The following is a 19,106-nucleotide window of genomic DNA, read 5'->3' as shown; positions in this document are numbered from 1 at the left end:
ATTGGAAGTCACAATACAAACTTTAGAATATTTAAGACCTTAATTTGTAAAAATGAATCAAAATAAAACAGATATATCTGCCACTTGTAAGGAAATCTTTCAAAATTCAATAATAATAATTAATATTTTAAAATAATTACTATTGATAAAGTACTTTCACATGTATTTGGATCATAGATTATTTTTAAAGGTAGTACGATTTGTACTGACAGAATCTTAGGAGAGACATGAAATAAATACTTAAATAAACAAATAATATTTACATATTAACAAGAATGCTTTCCTTAGAACTACTTAGAATGCTGACATCCCTTTTGAAACTCAGAACATAAAACTAATAACTGAGGAATTTTACCAAAAGGACTACCCACAAACCTTGTTCTAATTTATGTGTACTTCAGATTAAAAATGACTCCCTTTTGCTTTAATGCAATATTGATTTTATCACCAAATATGTCAAGAGATTTTTAAAAATTAAGTAGCAACTCATAGAATCTATAGCCTTCCTGAAAAACAGTGTAATTCTACACTTTGCAAAAGTGACACATGCTTCAAGCTCCTCATGAAACTAAGTTCTAAAAAGAATTAACAGTTAGACACCAAAAATTAAGAAAAATTAATCATATTATCTGCTAGATGAATTAATAGCCGACACACACAAATTAAATAATTTAAGTTGATGAAACAGATGTCCTCCAGACAAAGTTAAAGACATTGTTTTCAATTTCACTAGTTTCTTTGTTCAGTACACTTTCTTGTACTGAAAGAATTTTAAATAAAAATGTACCCAACTTGATACGATAAAAAGGCTTTACAATTCAGCTTGAACATTTTATTAACTGTGAAAACATGCAAAATTTTATGTAGAAACTATTCCTACTTCTTACAAAATCTATAGTCATTACCTGAATTTATTAATTTAGAACATTGGTAAATTAGCATAGAAATGTGAGGAGGTATTTGAAACATGCACTTCCTTCCAGAAGGAAAAGGCAATACAACTGCTATTGACTGATCATGTTTCAATATGTTTTAAACTAATATGCAGAGTTGATTGTATTTTTTTTTTTTTACATTAAATTATACATTATCCTGGTGCGAGTAGAAGGAATTGTACAACTGCTTTCTTATGGCATTAGGTGAGCTCACCCTTTTAGTTTCATTGTGTGGGATAATAGATAAAGCTGGGTTGGTTGGTGAATTCAGGTGGATGGGAGCCTAATGTGATTTGGCATCGAAGTAAGGATTCATGGAGTTATATCCACAGGATATATGCATTACGTGATAGTAAGAGACATTTACAACCCCGAATATAAGGGCAGGGCAGCCTCAAGTGACATCACCAGATCATCTGCAGCGTCAACCAACCGACTCAAATATATATCCTCCACATCACCACTCCCCTCTTTTTCTCACTATTAGCAAGCTTTCCATGGCCTTCATCAGTGTAAAAGAGCATGTGTCTTCTTTAAATGCAAGACCTATGCTTACTCAAGTGAAAAGCAAATAAGAAAAACCAAAGCAACAGAATAAAAAACTAGCTTGAGCACAGTTTTCACTAAATTGACATTCAGATGATAGGAATAACACTAAAATGTTAAAGGAGAATTTAACTTGGATGATCCAGACAGGTAATGAATAAAAGAGAAAGGAAGAAGCAAAGAGAGGGAAGAGAAGAAAGAAAAGAAAAATAAATTAAAGAAATTAAATTAAAGAAAATAAATAAATTAAAGAAAAGAAAAGAAACCAGCTAAATATCCCAGAGATGAAGTCTTGTTTTAAACTCTGATTTGTCCTGAAACCAGGCAACTGTGGGAATCTTGAAATTCTTTCTAAAAAAAATTAAATAATAACAAAGAGGAAGAGGACTCTATTGCTTGGTTTTAATTCTCTTCTCATTTTTCATAACTTATGTTTTACTTACAGGCATTTGTTACAGCAAAACTGTTGGCTGTCTCAATGTTGTCCACATGAGGTACCAAATTAAAAGGAGCTTCCGACGCATTGGGGCTGGTGTTATGAAGAAAAATTGCTAATCGAAAAGCAGTGTATTCCTGATCTGTGTTTCGGATGAAGAGACCACCTATTAAAAACAGCAGGAAAAGCACATTCAATGTTTCCTCTTGTAAACATTGTACCCACCCCAAGCACAATCAAATCTACTGCCATTCACAAGCACATACAATTAAAGAGCTATACTTGCCACATCTAGGGAGACTGCCCTTTGTCCCTAAGGTGCATGCTTAGTAGTTAGTCTTTAGAGCAGCTCAGCCTTTTCTTGTCCCAAGGTGTCATGATCACAATGACCTCTGAGACCATTTAGTGTATGTTCCTTTCTCTCCCTTGCCCTCCCCCTGATTCCCAGCACACTGCTACATCAGCCACCTCAAGGCATCTCTAAGATGCATGCAGATGAGCAGAAAAGAGATTTACATTAAAATACGGAAATGAAGGGATATAGTGCCACACAGGGAAGAGGGAAATCAGAAAGAAGAAGTGAACTTTATTTTCCTGCAGCTCATGGACTCAGCCTAATTAACTCCGTTTTGTGCACAATCCACGAGAAATGATGCAGTGTTGAGGCTGGGCTTAGCTGGAAGAAATTCAATAGCTGCGTCCCATTAAAAGACAGTAGAGGAGAATAGCAAGAAAAGCCAAGGATGGAGGGTGTCCCTGGAAATAGAGTCGAGGCAGAGAAATAAGGGCAAAAGCTTCAAGAAGAAAACAAAATAAAAGGGGAGAAGCTTCCTGGAAAGGGAGCTAACTTTGGAATCTGCTAACCGGTAGCAAGAAAAGGCAGGGAGTGCGGGTGGAAATGTCTTTTTCCCCAAACAGTGTCTTTCTGTAATAGCAAGCAAGCTGCGGCGCCCAGAATGGGAAGAAGTGGATTTTTTTTTTTTCTTTTTTAAACAAACTCGACATCACTTTACGCTTTAGAGAAAGAGATGAAAATAAATATCATACAAAATACAACCAAATTCCCCGAAGGCTTTCCCCCAACTTATTTCAATCCTACTTAAGCGACTATAGCCAAAGGTGGAAATAGGGCTATGGCTTGAGAACGGATGGGTGGGCTGCCCTGGGTGTATTCCAAAGGAACCCGCACTAAAAAGGAAGTCTTTTTGTAAAGGAGAGGAAGGAAGAAGAGGGAAACAGAGGGGAAGGGAACTGCTGAAGGTTTCCCTGAATTGCTTATCAGCAACTCATTTAACTCACTTTCGGATATCTGCTACAACCAGCCACATGCACACCCTATCGGAACACACCTTACCTATTTGCACGCTGCTCGGAAAGGCTCCCATGGCGAGTCCCCAAAATCCAGAAAATAACAAGACAATCTGTCTGCAAATAATCCTCATCTTCTTTTCTCCTCTCCCTGGCGCGCGCTCTCTCTCTTTCTCTCGCACTCTTCCTAAAGGCTGTTCAGAGAAGCATTGAAGACGATGGCGCTAAAATTAAAATCAACCAAAAAAAAAAAAAAAAAAAAAAGAAGAAGAAAGAAAAAAAGGAAAGAGGTTTCGGTGGTTTAAGATTATGACTATTTCCCCTTAGCAATCCATCGCGAGCCGCCAGATTTTTCCCGCAGTCTCCATAGCCTTGGGAGAGGTTTTCTGTCCGGCTGCAAATGTTGCACATGCAAAAGATGGTGGTGGAGCGTCTAGTGGCTGCTCGCAGGGATGAGACATGCGCTCTATCTTTGCCTCACTCGCACTCGCGCTCGCCCCTTGCTTTCTCACATACACACAAACACTGGCGCCGCGGGCGCCGCGGCCGCCGCACGCGGTTCCTAGCTCGCACCAGCGGACATCCCCCCAAGCCTGCACTAGCCCGGAGCAACGCTGCCCTCCTGGCGTCCCCTCCCCGAGCGCGCACTCCCTCCGCACGCCCCTCGCCCACCGCTCGGCTGGCTTCACCCCCTGGGTGCTCACCGGAGCGCCCCAGTCTCCCCGACACTCCGGAGCCAGTCAGGAGACAGGTTTTCCCTTCTCACCACTCGCTGACTCCCTCCTCTTTTCTTCCTCTGTTCGCAGAGGGACCGACTCTGGGGATGGGCACCCCCAGCGTCCCTCTCTTGATCTTCCTGGCACCTCTGCTTCCCGGCTGCGCTAGGCAGAAAATTGGCCCACGGGCCAGGTCTGCAAGCCCCAATCGGGGGCTCCGGGGGATTAATACCTCCCCATGCCCCCGGGCCCCTGCCGCATCCTTGCAGGTTCGCGAGGAGGACAGGCTGCCTCCCTCTCCTACAGTCCTGGCTTTCCTCTCAGCCTAGCCCTCTTCTGCCACTGGGCTGCGCGCGGGGGACTCCGGTCCTCGCTGCAGCAAAGATTTCTCACCAGCAAACAGCCCGGGAATCTGGAGAGCCTGATAAGGGAATGGATGAGGTGAAAGGGTTCAGCGAGGGATGGGAGGAGAAAAGACAAGCAAAGGGCAGCCCCGGGGGGATTTAAGAGGCCAGGACCAGGAGAAAAGAATTGGAGGAGGTAAAGGATGGGGAAGAGAGCCAGAGAAGTTGAAACATCCTGGGAAGGGGAGGCGGGGGTAAAAGGTTATTTTAAATAACTGACAAAGTTTAGAGTACTGAACGGGATGGGGGAAAGACTGAGAAATGAAAATTGAAAGAGGCCTCTAACATTCTGTTTGAAAGGCATGAAGCAGAAATAGGAATAAGAACTGTGTGAAGTATAAAGTAGGAAAAGTGATTAAAGATCCGATTGCTTTCTACCCAGTCACCCATTCCGGAGGACCCTATCTTTCTGTGCTGTGGTCCATGGCAGCAGCAGGAGGGACACAGCCAAAGGCTGATAAAGGACCAGAAAGGCAATGCTTGGGGCGGTGGACACAGGTGTCTGACAGGAAGATAGTGTTTTTCGTGCACACCTCCTCTTGTCTGGGACTCTGGAATGCTCACTCTGCCCCACGCCACCTCCAGGTAGACTTAAGCACTTCATTGATGATGTCAATAGTTGTTTTGACTGGGTAGAAGTGAAAATGAATTATCCTAGAAAGTTTTGGGGTTACAGTCTCACTTCCTCTCCAGAGTCACCTTTAAGATTCTCCTTTCATCTGGCTGCCTTGGACTGAGCTTGTGCCACACTCAGAAGCAGTCACTGTGGTAGCCATAAGTGAACAGTTTCTGATTTCCTCTGCATGGTTTGAGATTTCCTGATCTAGTTACTAAATATAATCTCCCGTTCCAATAAACTGTGTGAGAGAATCATTAGAAGGACAGGTTCTCCTTAAAAGTTAGGGAACCTAGGGTGACGTCTGCCATTAAATTTTTAAAAAGAATATAGCAATTGCCAAGGTTTGCCTGATATAATGTTTGAGAATACAATGCTTAAAGTTGAATTCTTGCAAGGGACTTGCAGAAAGCCTGGTAACGGCTTTTTGAAGTATGCATTACCTCAACTGAATTTCACTTGAGGTAATGCATACCTCAACCTGAATTTGTAGTTTATAAAAGATATTTTAAAATCCCTGCTAAAACTTGAGTGCTTTTCTATTTCCTAAGTTTTGCATTTTATTTTTAAAATCACATCTTAAAAAAAAAGTGTCTGATTTCCCATTACATTTCACCATAGATTGTTATGAAAAAAAAAAACGTACTCGTAACTGTATTTTACAAATCATACGTTTGTCATTTTAGTTTGTGAAGTTTTAGTCTTGCAAGTCAAGTGAGATTTGAAGCATTTTTCCTTTTTTAATTTGTCTGCGTTAAAAAACAAGTCTGTAAATAATAGCATTCTGTTTTCTCTTGTAAAAGGATAATAGAGTATGACACATAAAATTCAAGTTCAATTAAAATTTCAAAATCCACCAAACTCATCACTTGCTTGGGTAACTAGTGAAGCCCTTCCTGATCCAGAGGCAATTATTAACTTTAATTCTTCTCAAAATGGAAAGATTTGAGTTTTCATATGATGTAATAGCATCATTGATACAGATGCAGGACAAGTTCTTCCCCCCCCACCCCGAACTTAACAGTCATGATAACACCTGGACTAATATAACCACAGATGACACAACTATGTTTTTCCAAAATAATAACCCAGTTGTTTTTAATTTCTATTTTCCCAAGTAGTTAAAACCTCTATTTCACTTTCTAAACCTAAACTCTCTTTATCTGAATTGTATACATGTATATTTATTAATATATGTATCAAATATATTTTATCAGTATGATACATAGAAATATATCATATATACATGTATTATATACCTATGTACATGTACACAGATGTACATATATGTCAAATAGTTGTATATTAAGCACCTATGATGTGTATTTATTCTCCAAGTGTCTGAGATATAAAGTTGAACAAAACAAAATCCCTGATATTCTTAGAAGACGCCTAATGTTTATGAATGCTCACTAATGTGCAAGGTATTGTGCTAAAGCCATACCTATATCACCTGATCTATAAAAAACGTTAGGTATCCTTGCATTTGTTAGGAAACCCAACTAAAGATTTAGATTCTTTCTCAAGATTATATTCTTGGTAAGTGATGAAACCATAACTAAGGATGGGACTCAAGTTGTCTGATTTCAGAGACTGGGCTATCTTTATTAAAACCTACGGAGTTAATGAATTTAAGGTGTGATGAGGGGTCTGGGAGCTGAAAAGGAAACTGCAAGAATCCATAGCATTCAGAATGGTAATGTGTTCTACTGGAAAGACCTCAGGCTTTCAGAATAATAATTAGTTACTGGTTTCAGATGGCCCTCAATTTCTTAGCTGTATTGTCTTGGATACGTTACTTAACATTTCTTTTCTGACAGGATAGATGTAAACTTTCAACACAGTTCTGGCACATAACTGGCAACTCTTGTCAATAATGAGTTGCCCCCCAAAATGTGATAAAGGCTCCTATAGAGGGAGGTGCAGAGTGCCATGTGAGCAAAATAGAGTGTCTAAGTCTGACTTTGACGGAATTCAGGGAAAATTCACAGAAATTTAAAAAAATGAACTGAATTGCTCTGTGGTTGTAGGGATTATCAGGTGGAGAAAAATTATGTCTTTCTGAACATTGCTAAAAGCTTGGTAAAACTAGACTTCAGGTTATATGAAGGGAAGTAGTGGAAGAGCGGCTGGAAAGCAAAGCAAGAGATGGCTCCTGTACCATCTCACTCAGAAGTATTGTCTTCATCTCATAGAGACAGAGAAACAATGAATGGTTATAAGCAAGGGGGCAAAATGACCAGATTTGCACTTTAGATCAGAAATCTGATGCTAGGAAACCAAACCATATTTTTTAAAAATAAACCTTTCATTTGGAATAACTTTTATTTACATAAGTGTTTCTAATTAGGGAGGGTTCCCCTGTACCCTTCACCCAATTTCAGTTTTCAATAATGTTATCATCTTACGTTACTCTGGTACATTTGTCAAAAATGAGAAACTGACACAGGTATGTCACTATTAATTAAACACCAGACTTTATTTAGAGTTTTAGCAGTTTTTCCATTAGAGTATTTTTCTGTGCTTCGATCCAGCTCAGGACAACTCATTATATTTAGTTGTCATAGCTCCTTGTTGTGTTCTGTGACAGTTTCATCTTTGTTTTTCATATGACATCAACAGCTTGATGAGTACTAGTGTTTGTAGAATGTCTCTCAATTGGGATTTGCTTGATACTTTTCTCAGGATCAGACTGCGGTTATGGATTTTCAGAAAGAGTACCATACAGGTGAAATGCTCTTCTCAACACATCATACAATGGAATCCATGATTTCCCCTGACATCATTGGTGACATTAACCTTCATCAGTTGGTTAAAGTGTTTTTGCACATTTTATCCACTCTAAATTAACTGTTTGCTTTCATTCCATACTGTATTCCTTGGAAGTAAATAACTAAGTATGTCCTACTCTCCATTAGGGGAGAGTATCTACATAAATTACTTGAAATTTTTGTATTGAAGCGTTGTCTCTTCTCTCCCATTTTAAAAAACTTACTCATTAATTTAAGTCAGTGTGGACACATGTATATTTATGTATTTATATTATTTTTTAACGTTTAAGCACAGGGATACATGTGCAGGTCTATTACATAGGTAAACTTGAGCCACGAGGGTTTGTTGTACAGATCATTTTATCACCCAGGTATTAAGCCTACTACTCATTAGTTGTTTTTCCTGATACTCTCCCTTCTCACACCCTCCACCCGCCAAATGGCCCCAGTGTGTGTTGTTTCTCTCTGTGTGTCTATGGGTTCTCATCACTTGGTTTGCTGTTCCTGTGTGAGATTGCTAAGGATCATGGTCTCCAACCCCATCCATGTTCCTGCTACGGACATGATCTTGTTCTTTTTTTATGGCTGCATAATATTCCATGGTGTATATGTATCACATTTTCTTTATCCAGTCTATCATCGATGGGAATTTAGGTTTATTTTATACTTTGGGTTTTATAGTCTGATACTATGCTATTTGTTATTTATTGTGCTGCTCAAATTGGTCCAGCATTGGACATTGGGAGCTATTGATATGAGTCTATCCTTTTGTTTTCTGAACATTTCCATGCTTATTGTCACTACAGGAAGCTCTCTATACATTATCTTTTGTATTCCTTGCCCTAGCCTTAGTATAAGTCTTTTCAATAAGGAGTTCTTATTCTTTTCATTGCAGAATGGTATTTAAAAACCAAGATCTGGCAATGGGCTTGCTATTACTGAGTTATCATTGCTTCCAGATTCTCACATAGGAGAGTATATATATACATATATAACCCATGTTGGTGTACATACCTATAATTGTTTCTCTATCCATCTATCTATGTATTAAGTTAAAATTGAGTTGCTACTGATGTTTGCAATTCAAATTCAGTACTATAGCATTAATTCTAATCTCCCTTCTTGCTGATCCATACCTTACTTCTCCAACATTAAGAAACCTAGCTCCCACAATCGAGTTAAATATGTTTATCTATGATATTAAACCTAAACTTAAGTTCTCCAAAAACAGTTGAATTTTTGGTACTATATTTTTGTTTTCAGCTACTGATGATTACTGAAAACCCATGTCTATTATTTTTAGTTATTTGTATTCCTAGGAAACATCGAATTTTACAAATTTTAGTATAAATACGTGGCATTGTTTGTGATATTCTGTCCTAAAAGAAGTGAGCACATTATTCAAATGACTACCAACAATTTAATACATTTATTTGTGTATTTATTAGCTTAATGATTTCTTTGCAAAACCTAGTTCTTTCAATGCCTATATATTTTTCTCCAATTAAGCTGATACTTTCCAATTTTCATATATTTTGCTGCTGTCACTTTCCAGCAATAGGAACAATACCCTAGTGCCTCAAAGAATATATTGCTTTACCTTTTTATCTATCTGTCAACCTTGCATGAAATCAGCACACTAATCTTGCCCTATAGCAGTTGCTTGATTAATCTTTTGTCATCTGTCTACCTCACATGGTCTCTCCATGAAACTGATTGACATTGTGCGTGACTTTAATGCTGATAAATTATCTCTCTTCCAGGACTACAGAATCCTCATTACACCAGAAAGATTACTTTTCTTGTTTTATGTTCCTCATTCTTCTCTCAAGTCACTGTAATTGAAAGAGGTCACTGAGTAGAACTTGGCAGTCTTTCCCTCTTTCACTCATCCATTCACCATATATTTCTAGAACATTTTCTATGGATCACAGTATCATGAGGGAATGGAAAGTGTTTTATTCATCGTGGTATTTGTTCCCAACACATAAAGGATCCCAAACATAGACATATATGCAAAAACACACACATGGAAGTGAGTACAAAGAATTATGTTGTAAACCCTACTTTGGTGGTAGAAACCGGATGTGATCTCTTTCTAGGCAAACACCATATTATATTAAGCAAGAATCTACTTCTATCCCACTGCTGGTTCTGCATCTCAATGCCTATTCTAGGAGAGGAATAGTCGAGTAAAGCATCAGGGAAAGAAAATATTTGTACTGGGTTACAAAAGGCTGAAAGATTTTCATGAGCTAAGAAACAGAGGCGCATTCCAAAGGGAAGAGGTGATTGTGTTTTAGTTGAACAATGAGTAGCCAAAGGTAGGAATCATGATGGGGATTAGTAGCCAGTTAGGCTCAGGAGTTTGATTAAAGCCAGATTCTGGGGCCGGGCGTGGTGGCTCACGCCTGTAATCCCAGCACTTTGGGAGGCCGAGGCGGGCGGATCACGAGGTTAGGAGATCGAGACCATCCTGGGTAAGGCGGTGAAACCCTGTCTCTACTAAAAATACAAAAATTAGCCGGGCGTGGTGGCGGGCGCCTGTAGTCCCAGCTACTCGGGAGGCTGAGGCAGGAGAATGGCGTGAACCCGGGAGGCGAAGCTTGCAGTGAGCCGAGATCGTGCCACTGCACTCCAGCCTGGGCGACAGAGCGAGACTCCATCTCAAAAAAAAAAAAAAAAAAAGCCAGATTCTGAAAAGCCTGGCATAGAGCAGACATTAATATATATTTTGCTACCTAAATTGAGAAATGACACAAAATAAAGCTTCGAGCTATACATTTTCCCTCTTACTTGTTAACAGTATTTATCCTATTGAGTCACAGGTCATTTTGTTAACTTGATTCATATTCAGGCAGTTGACGGAAAATTAATAAAATTATTTGGATAATCAAATTCGTTTAAATGATATCTCAGATTTTGTAAAGTGAATGTTAAATTATGTTTTTTCCAATTTAAACATCTGCACTGGACACATTCACAAAATACATGTTCAGTATTTTAAAATGTAATTTTACTTTGTACAGTATAACAGTAGTGATTATAATTGTCTTTTATTAAGCAACTACTATAATATAATAATGTAATTTTTAGTTCCTAAAACAGTCCTTCAATTGAGATAGCATTCGCCTTGTTTTAGAGATGAGAAAATTAAAGCTCTGAGGGATGAAGTAACCAACCCAGTGTCACTCAGTTAGTAATGGTGCAGCAGAATTCAAAACAACATCTTTTTGGCGTAGAGCCTGTACTTTTTGGACTATACATTTCTCATATATATGTATGAGAAAAGCCAAGAGTTTGGTTTGTACCAGTTATCTTTGCTTTGGCTCTAATTTAAGCTGAAGCTTATACAACATTTAGGAAGGAAAATATATGTACTTTTACAGTTCTGTAGAATTATCAGTAATTACTGAGACAATTAACACAATGCCATGGTAAAAAAAGTTAGATAAATAATATGTATTTCTTTAGGCCGGGTGCAGTGGCTCACACCTGTAATCGCAGTACTTTGAGAGGTCAAGGCAGCCATATCACTTGAGGTCAGGAGTTCAAGAACAGCCTGGCCAACAGGGGAACACCCCGTCACTGCTAAAAATACAAAAAATAGTTGGCGTAGTGGTGGGTGCCTGTAATCCCAGCTACTCAGGAGGCTGAGGTAGGAGAATCACTTGAACCTGGGAGGAAGAGGTTGCAACGAGTAGAGATCACGCCACAGCACTCCAGCCTGGGCAACAAAGCAAGACTCTATCTCGAAAAAGGAAAGAAGGAAGGAAGGAAGGAAGGAAGGAAGGGAGGAAGGGAGGAAGGGCGGAAGGAAGGAAGGAAATTTATTTATTTCATATGAAAATATTTACTTTGTTGGGAAGGGTAAAATATTAAATAAAGAAAATAAAGGTAGGCACTCCAGTTATATAACCATCTTGGTTCTTAAAACAACTCAAAGTGATTTATACTGGAGTCACCCCTTCATCTCCAAGTTCCTATTATTCATCCTATTCATCTCAGTTTGTTGAGTTTAAGTTCTGTACCGAACATTCTCTCTCCTGTTTTCTGATTCTTCTCCCTCATTTCTTTTCTAGCACCTAAGGAGATTGAGTTGTATATATTTAGTTACACCTTATCCTACTACCTTCTCTTGAAAATATCCTTGGCTGTGACTGAATATATTTTGCATAGCATTTTTAACAAAAATAACATGGAGCCATAATGACCTCACTTTCAAGATGGTTTTGCTCACAAACCTCTCTGCTTCCCTGACCTTTCAGAAACTCTCATGCAATGTGTGTTTTCCTAGAACACCTCATAGTCTAATGTAGAGATTACAGATAAGGCATTTATAAAAGTGCTGAATAACTACTTCTCTAAATATACCATTGAAATCTGAATATTCGTTCAATACTTTCATTCTGGAAGAAAGAAAAAATATAGTAAGAAAGTATATTATAAAATTACATAAATTATGATATAATTCTGCATATAAAGCCACATGCATATTACAGGAAGCATTATTTGTAATTTTCAAGGGATTGTAGAATTCTGGGTAATTTTTGTTTTCTTTTGCACACTTTTATCCCAGACAATATCATTCAAATTAAAATATATTGTTATTATTATTGTGGTCATTTTGATGTTGCTGGTTTAATATATCCTTTAAAATCATCACAACAAGTGATAAATACAGACTTTTTAAAGCCAGTAAATTATAGTCTGTTGCACATGTATACTAAATCAAATTGGTTATGCTTTTATGTACTGTTATTAAAGAATAGATTGATAATATCTACTAATCTCTCACTGTTCTGAAATAGTGGGTGGGGTGTAGCTACAGATAAAATTGATAACTAGATTCCTCATAGGAATTTTGTGGGAAGGGATAGATATTGCACATAAGTAAAATATTTGATTGTACTGTACAAATGTAAAATATTACTTGAGGTATATTTTAATAAAATCACAAAAAAGTGAACATGACCTACCTTAAAATAAAAATTAAGTAGATAATAAAGGAGATTACTTTCAAATGAAATATTAAGTTTCATGGATTGATGGAGCAAAGTGGGTGAAGTTTGCTTTGCAATTGGAGAAAATAAAATGTACAGGGCCTGGCACGGTGGCTTATGCCTGTACTCTCAGCATTCTGGGAGGCTGAGGTGGGAGGATCACCTGAGGTCAGGAGTTTGAGACCACCCTGGCCAACATGGTGAAACCTGTCACTACTAAAAATACAAAATTAGACAGGTGTGGTGGTGTGCACCTGTAGTTCCAGCTACTCGGGAGACTGAGGCAGGAGAATCGCTTGAACCTAGGAGGCAGAGGCTGCAGTAGGCCAAGATGGCGCCATTGTACTCCAGCCTGGGTGACAGAGCAAAATTCTATCTCAAAAGAGAATAGAAAAGAAAATGTAAAAATCCCAAAACCAAACAAATGAAAATGCTTCTGGAACAAGCATGAAAGCATGCAGACTGTCTTGCTTGGAGGTAGAATCCATATCAAATAAGCAAAATCCCTGGTAACATGGGCAGAGAAGGAACATGTCAAATGGACAGAAACATTGAGTATAAAAAGACATTGATTCCATATGAACTTTAAAGCAGTTTTTTCCAATTCTGTGAAGAAACTCATTGGTAGCTTGATGGGGATGGCATTGAATCTATAAATAACCTTGGGCAGTATGGCCATTTTCACGATATTGATTCTTCCTATCCATGAGCATGGTATGTTCTTCCATTTGTTTGTGTCCTCTTTGATTTCACTGAGCAGTGGTTTGTAGTTCTCCTTGAAGAGGTCCTTTACCTCCCTTGTAAGCTGGATTCCTAGGTATTTTATTCTCTTTGAAGCAATTGTGAATGGAAGTTCATTCCTGATTTGGCTCTCTGCTTGTCTGTTGCTGGTGTATAAGAATGCTTGTGATTTTTGCACATTAATTTTGTATCCTGAGACTTTGCTGAAGTTGCTTATCAACTTAAGGAGATTTTGGGCTGAGACGATGGGGTTTTCTAAATATACAATCATGTCATCTGCAAACAGGGACAATTTGACTTCTTCTTTTCCTAACTGGATACCCTTGATTTCTTTCTCTTGCCTGATTGCCCTAGCCAGAACTTCCAACACTATGTTGAATAGGAGTGGTGAGAGAGGGCATCCCTGTCTTGTGCCAGTTTTCAAAGGGAATTTTTCCAGTTTTTGCCCATTCAGTATGATATTAGCTGTGGGTTTGTCATAAATAGCTCTTATTATTTTGAGGTACGTTCCATCAATACCGAATTTATTGAGCGTTTTTAGCATGAAGGGCTGTTGAATTTTGTCAAAAGCCTTTTCTGCATCTATTGAGATGATCATGTGGTTCTTGTCTTTGGTTCTGTTTATATGCTGGATTACGTTTATTGATTTGCGAATGTTGAACCAGCCTTGCATCCCAGGGATGAAGCCCACTTGATCATGGTGGATAAGCTTTTTGATGTGCTGCTGGATCCGGTTTGCCAGTATTTTATTGAGGATTTTTGCATCAATGTTCATCAGGGATATTGGTCTAAAATTCTCTTTTTTTGTTGTGTCTCTGCCAGGCTTTGGTATCAGGATGATGTTGGTCTCATAAAATGAGTTAGGGAGGATTCCCTCTTTTTCTATTGATTGGAATAGTTTCAGAAGGAATGGTACCAGCTCCTCCTTGTACCTCTGGTAGAATTCAGCTGTGAATCCATCTGGTCCTGGACTTTTTTTGGTGGGTAGGCTATTAATTGTTGCCTCAATTTCAGAGCCTGCTATTGTTCATATGGAACCAAAAAAGAGCCCGCATTGCCAAGACAATCCTAAGTCAAAAGGACAAAGCTGGAGGCGTCACGCTACCTGACTTCAAACTATACTACAAGGCTACAGTAACCAAAACAGCATGGTACTGGTACCAAAACAGAGATATAGACCAATGGAACAGAACAGAGTCCTCAGAAATAATACCGCACATATACAGCCATCTGATCTTTGACAAACCTGAGAGAAACAAGAAATGGGGAAAGGATTCCCTATTTAATAAATGGTGCTGGGAAAATTGGCTAGCCATAAGTAGAAAGCTGAAACTGGATCCTTTCCTTACCCCTTATACGAAGATTAATTCAAGATGGATTAGAGACTTAAATGTTAGACCTAATACCATAAAAACCCTAGAAGAAAATCTAGGTAGTACCATTCAGGACATAGGCATGGGCAAGGACTTCATGTCTAAAACACCAAAAGCAACGGCAGCAAAAGCCAAAATTGACAAATGGGATCTAATTAAACTTAAGAGCTTTTGCACAGCAAAAGAAACTACCATCAGAGTGAACAGGCAACCTACAGAATGGGAGAAAATTTTTGCAACCTACTCATCTGACAAAGGGCTAATATCCAGAATCTACAAAGAACTCAAACAAATATACGAGAAAAAAACAAACAACCCCATCAAAAAGTGGGGAATGGATATGAACAGACATTTCTCAAAAGAAGATATTCATACAGCCAACAGACACATGAAAAAATGCTCATCATCACTGGCCATCAGAGAAATGCAAATCAAAACCACAATGAGATACCATCTCACACCAGTTAGAATGGCAATCATTAAGAAGTCAGGAAACAACAGGTGTTGGAGAGGATGTGGAGAAATAGGAACACTTTTACACTGTTGGTGGGATTGTAAACTAGTTCAACCATTATGGAAAACAGTATGGCAATTCCTCAAGGATCTAGAACTAGATGTACCATATGACCCAGCCATCCCACTACTGGGTATATACCCAAAGGATTATAAATTAGTCTACTACAAAGACACATGTACACGTATGTTTATTGCGGCACTATTCACAATAGCAAAGACTTGGAATCAACCCAAATGTCCATCTGTGACAGACTGGATTAAGAAAATGTGGCACATATACACCATGGAATACTATGCAGCCATAAAAAAGGATGAGTTTGCAGTCCTTTGTAGGGACATGGATGCAGCTGGAAACCATCATTCTTAGCAAACTATCACAAGAAGAGAAAACCAAACACCGCATGTTCTCACTCATAGGTGGGAACTGAACAATGAGATCACTTGGACTCGGGAAGGGGAACATCACACACTGGGGTCTATCATGGGGAGGGGGGAGGGGGGAGGAGGGAGGGATTGCATTGGGGAGTTATACATGATATAAATGATGAATTGATGGGTGCTGACGAGTTGATGGGTGCAGCACACCAACATGGCATAAATATACATATGTAACAAACCTGCACGTTATGCACATGTACCCTAGAACTTAAAGTATAATAAAAAAAAAAAAAAAAAAAAAAAAAAAAGACATTGAAGAGGGGTTGTATGTTTTCTACTGGTAGACTTTCTGGGAATTTGCAGAGTTTTCATTCTAGATGCATAGAGTAAGCTAGAACTTGGGTGAGACAGATTATAGGTATAGAAAACACAAGGCATCTGTGAATACCTCAATCTTATGAAGGACATTTAACATTGCATAGATAGTAGTATCAGAATTCTTAACTGCACCCTTCTAATAGTAAAATAAAATGAGCATATGTCCCAATATATATTTAGCAGTATTTATAAATTACATCTATATACGTAATATATATATTTACACTTCAACACAATGTATTTGGAGATAAGATCATGCAAATATAAAAATTGAGAAGTAGAAAATACAGGTATTTTAAGTGAATTTTACTTGATAAGAGTAAAGTCTTATTTTTTCTCAAGTGTTATTGTTTTCATAATCTTTAATAAAGTCTAATAAGATTCTACATTTTATATTATTGTATATTTTATTTATTAATGTTTTGTGAGAGCAATGTCATCAAATGTACTCTATTCATTCCAAAATTTTGCTTTAATATTTTATTCTATAGATATTTGAAGGTGGGGTTATAATTTCAGTTTGTTTTGGTACTGGTTTTAATGGCTATCAAAGTTCAAAAATACACCATAAAAACATATAAATCCAACTAGAACAAGTTCACTGTGTTGTGTTTACCTTGTTACCATATTTATTTTTCAATCCTGTACACTAAATTACTAAAAACTGATGTGTTGAAATTTTCATCCAATTACTCTTGTACTTTTATCAAAAGTCTTATTTTAGTAATAGGTTTAAAATATACAGGACTGTTTACTTGAAGGCTATATTCCTGAGTTTTTCAACTAAGTGGATTTGTTTCCTAGGAGATACATGTACATTTTTATCAGCAACAAAACCACATGATGATAAACTCCCAAGTATCCATTTTCAGAAGGATTTTTTAAAAATAATATGAGTTGTTTCACCAAAAAGCAGTTATTTTCTCAATGACTAAAATGTCATCTATGCTTTAAAGGGATAAAGTATTTGTGTCTACACATCTGCTTCAAAAATATGTACATGTATACAAAATTTTGTTATGTAACACCTTACTGACAACAACTTTACCTAACGGGTCAGCATATGTAGAACACTGTCTTTTTCTTAAGTTTGCCAATTCTTTCAAGTAATTTGCCTTACATTAATAACAAACCTCTGTGTTGTCATATGGTTTTTATAGTCAGTCCAGTTCTCATTGCAAATAATGGCAAATATCTAGAATTTAGAGACCTGTGTTTATGAAATTAACCATTTTGAAAGTATCTTGTAGTATGTAAACTGCTCAGAAATGCTGAAAGCAATGATTTAAGGCATCATTATTAACCGTTTTAGATTGTATGAATCCCACTATTTTTATGAAAAACTCATGTATGATGGATGGACATATGGAGGGCTAACATAGGGACCAGGGGTCTTACTCCAAAATGTAAATCTGCATATTAAAACTTCACAAACTGTATTTTTCTCATAATTTGATAAAGCAGTGGCACATAGTAGTAGATGGATTTCAGAGATAGCAGTGGTAGGACTGAATGAAATGACTACAGCGTAGGATTTAGAGTTCAAGAGAAAAGATGGCTGCTGGGTTTCCAGTTTTGGTGAATGGGGTAATGATTTTTTGATGCAATATAGACATAATAAAATGAAAAGATTGGGGGTAAGAAATGAGTTAATTTTTTGATTCATTCATTACTTTGATAGATACATAACTGATACATCTTATTGGCAATAGAACATTTGAATCCAAGGCTCAGCCAAGAGATGTGGACCAGATGTGTAAATCTGGGAGAGGTCAGCCTACCTGTGGTCACTCATCAGATGGAAGGGACAGGAAATTCAGGGAAAGGGTGTAGGATAGGAAAATAAAATGACCTAGGACTTTTTCCAGAGGAGTCCACCATGAAGTGAAATCAGACTAAGCAGATGGGCAGGAGAAAATGGTGTCAGGGACTTCAGGTGAAAATAGAGTATCCAGAAGAGAGAATGATAACTGTGCCAAATGCTACAGAGATCACACATAACATAGCCATAAAATTGGTCATTCATCATAAAAAGCTATTGATGAAGTTCCAAAAGCAGTTTAAGCTTATCAGTGAGTGATAAAAACTAGTTGCAGAGAGTTGCGAGGAAATGAGATGAAAGCATGAAACTCAGTAAAAATGTCTTGCTCCTATATTTTTGAACATACTGTTCTATCTGAAAAATAACTTTTCTCTTTTTGTATGTTTATTCCCCCTCACTTTTTTCTTCTTGTATTCACTTTTGCTGTGATTCTCCAGCTAAATGCAATTACTTAGTATTCTGCATTTCTATAGCACCCAGGTGCTAGCCTCATACTCTGCTGAAGACATTTCAGTTTATATTCATTTAATGGGTAAGAGGGGAAGCTCCTTCAGAGCTCATGGAACATCTGGGATAGAACCTGTCTCTTTAAAGTAGGGCCTTCCACCTTTTCCAGATTATGGCATGAGGAGCTGAAATTAAAATTGAAATGTACTTGAAGACATCAATATCAGGCTTGGATATAGATATATAAGTATTTGATGTATTAAACAATACGAATAAAAATAACTAACTGCAAAGTATAAGGAAAATACTGAGTTATGAATTTGTGTCAAACTTGAAAATAATTTTGTTTCAGTTTTTAAGAAGAAATTTGAGCTTCCTGTGAACATATTTTTGTCTATATTTTTCTTTAAATCAGGTTTTATGTTTTGAATGGCTAAATGCAGTTTCATGACTTTTTATTTGCTAACTTCTCCACACTTTTGTTAGTTTTCATCTATGAAAAACTAACAGCTTCACAGAAGTTAGTAATAAAAATGTCAACTGATTTTTATAATTATTTACCACTTTTCCAGAGTTGAGCTTATTAAACAATTTGTCTTTTTAATTGAAAACTTTAAATTGAAATTTCTTGTAAAAATGGGTACAGATCTTGGCTATAATAAAAGTTTTTCATGTTGAGTATTAAAAGAATGATGATTCTTCATTTACACAACTCA

The 19,106-nt window shown here is 37.4% G+C and overlaps 1 protein-coding gene across 4 annotated transcripts in view; it reads right to left on the bottom strand.

The window, feature by feature from the left end:
* Positions 1-4,285, bottom strand: part of GRIA4 (glutamate ionotropic receptor AMPA type subunit 4) — a 386,992-nt gene extending 382,707 nt beyond the window's left edge. For 3 of the 4 annotated variants that reach the window (XM_030918824.1, XM_030918822.1, XM_030918825.1), the window contains exons 1-3: positions 3,930-4,285; positions 3,272-3,449; positions 1,925-2,083 (exon numbers count right to left, since the gene is read on the bottom strand). In XM_030918824.1, coding sequence (XP_030774684.1) covers positions 1,925-2,083; positions 3,272-3,359 — 247 coding nt within the window. In that variant the 5' untranslated portion in view covers positions 3,360-3,449; positions 3,930-4,285. The remainder of the gene's footprint in view (positions 1-1,924; positions 2,084-3,271; positions 3,450-3,929) is intronic. The other variant, XM_030918823.1, reaches the window with a different exon arrangement.
* Positions 4,286-19,106: the final 14,821 nt, after the last annotated feature.

The sequence above is a fragment of the Rhinopithecus roxellana genome, chromosome 15 (assembly GCF_007565055.1).
Source record: "Rhinopithecus roxellana isolate Shanxi Qingling chromosome 15, ASM756505v1, whole genome shotgun sequence".
Classification (NCBI taxonomy): domain Eukaryota; kingdom Metazoa; phylum Chordata; class Mammalia; order Primates; family Cercopithecidae; genus Rhinopithecus; species Rhinopithecus roxellana.
This window is presented reverse-complemented; position numbering and strand designations above follow the sequence as displayed.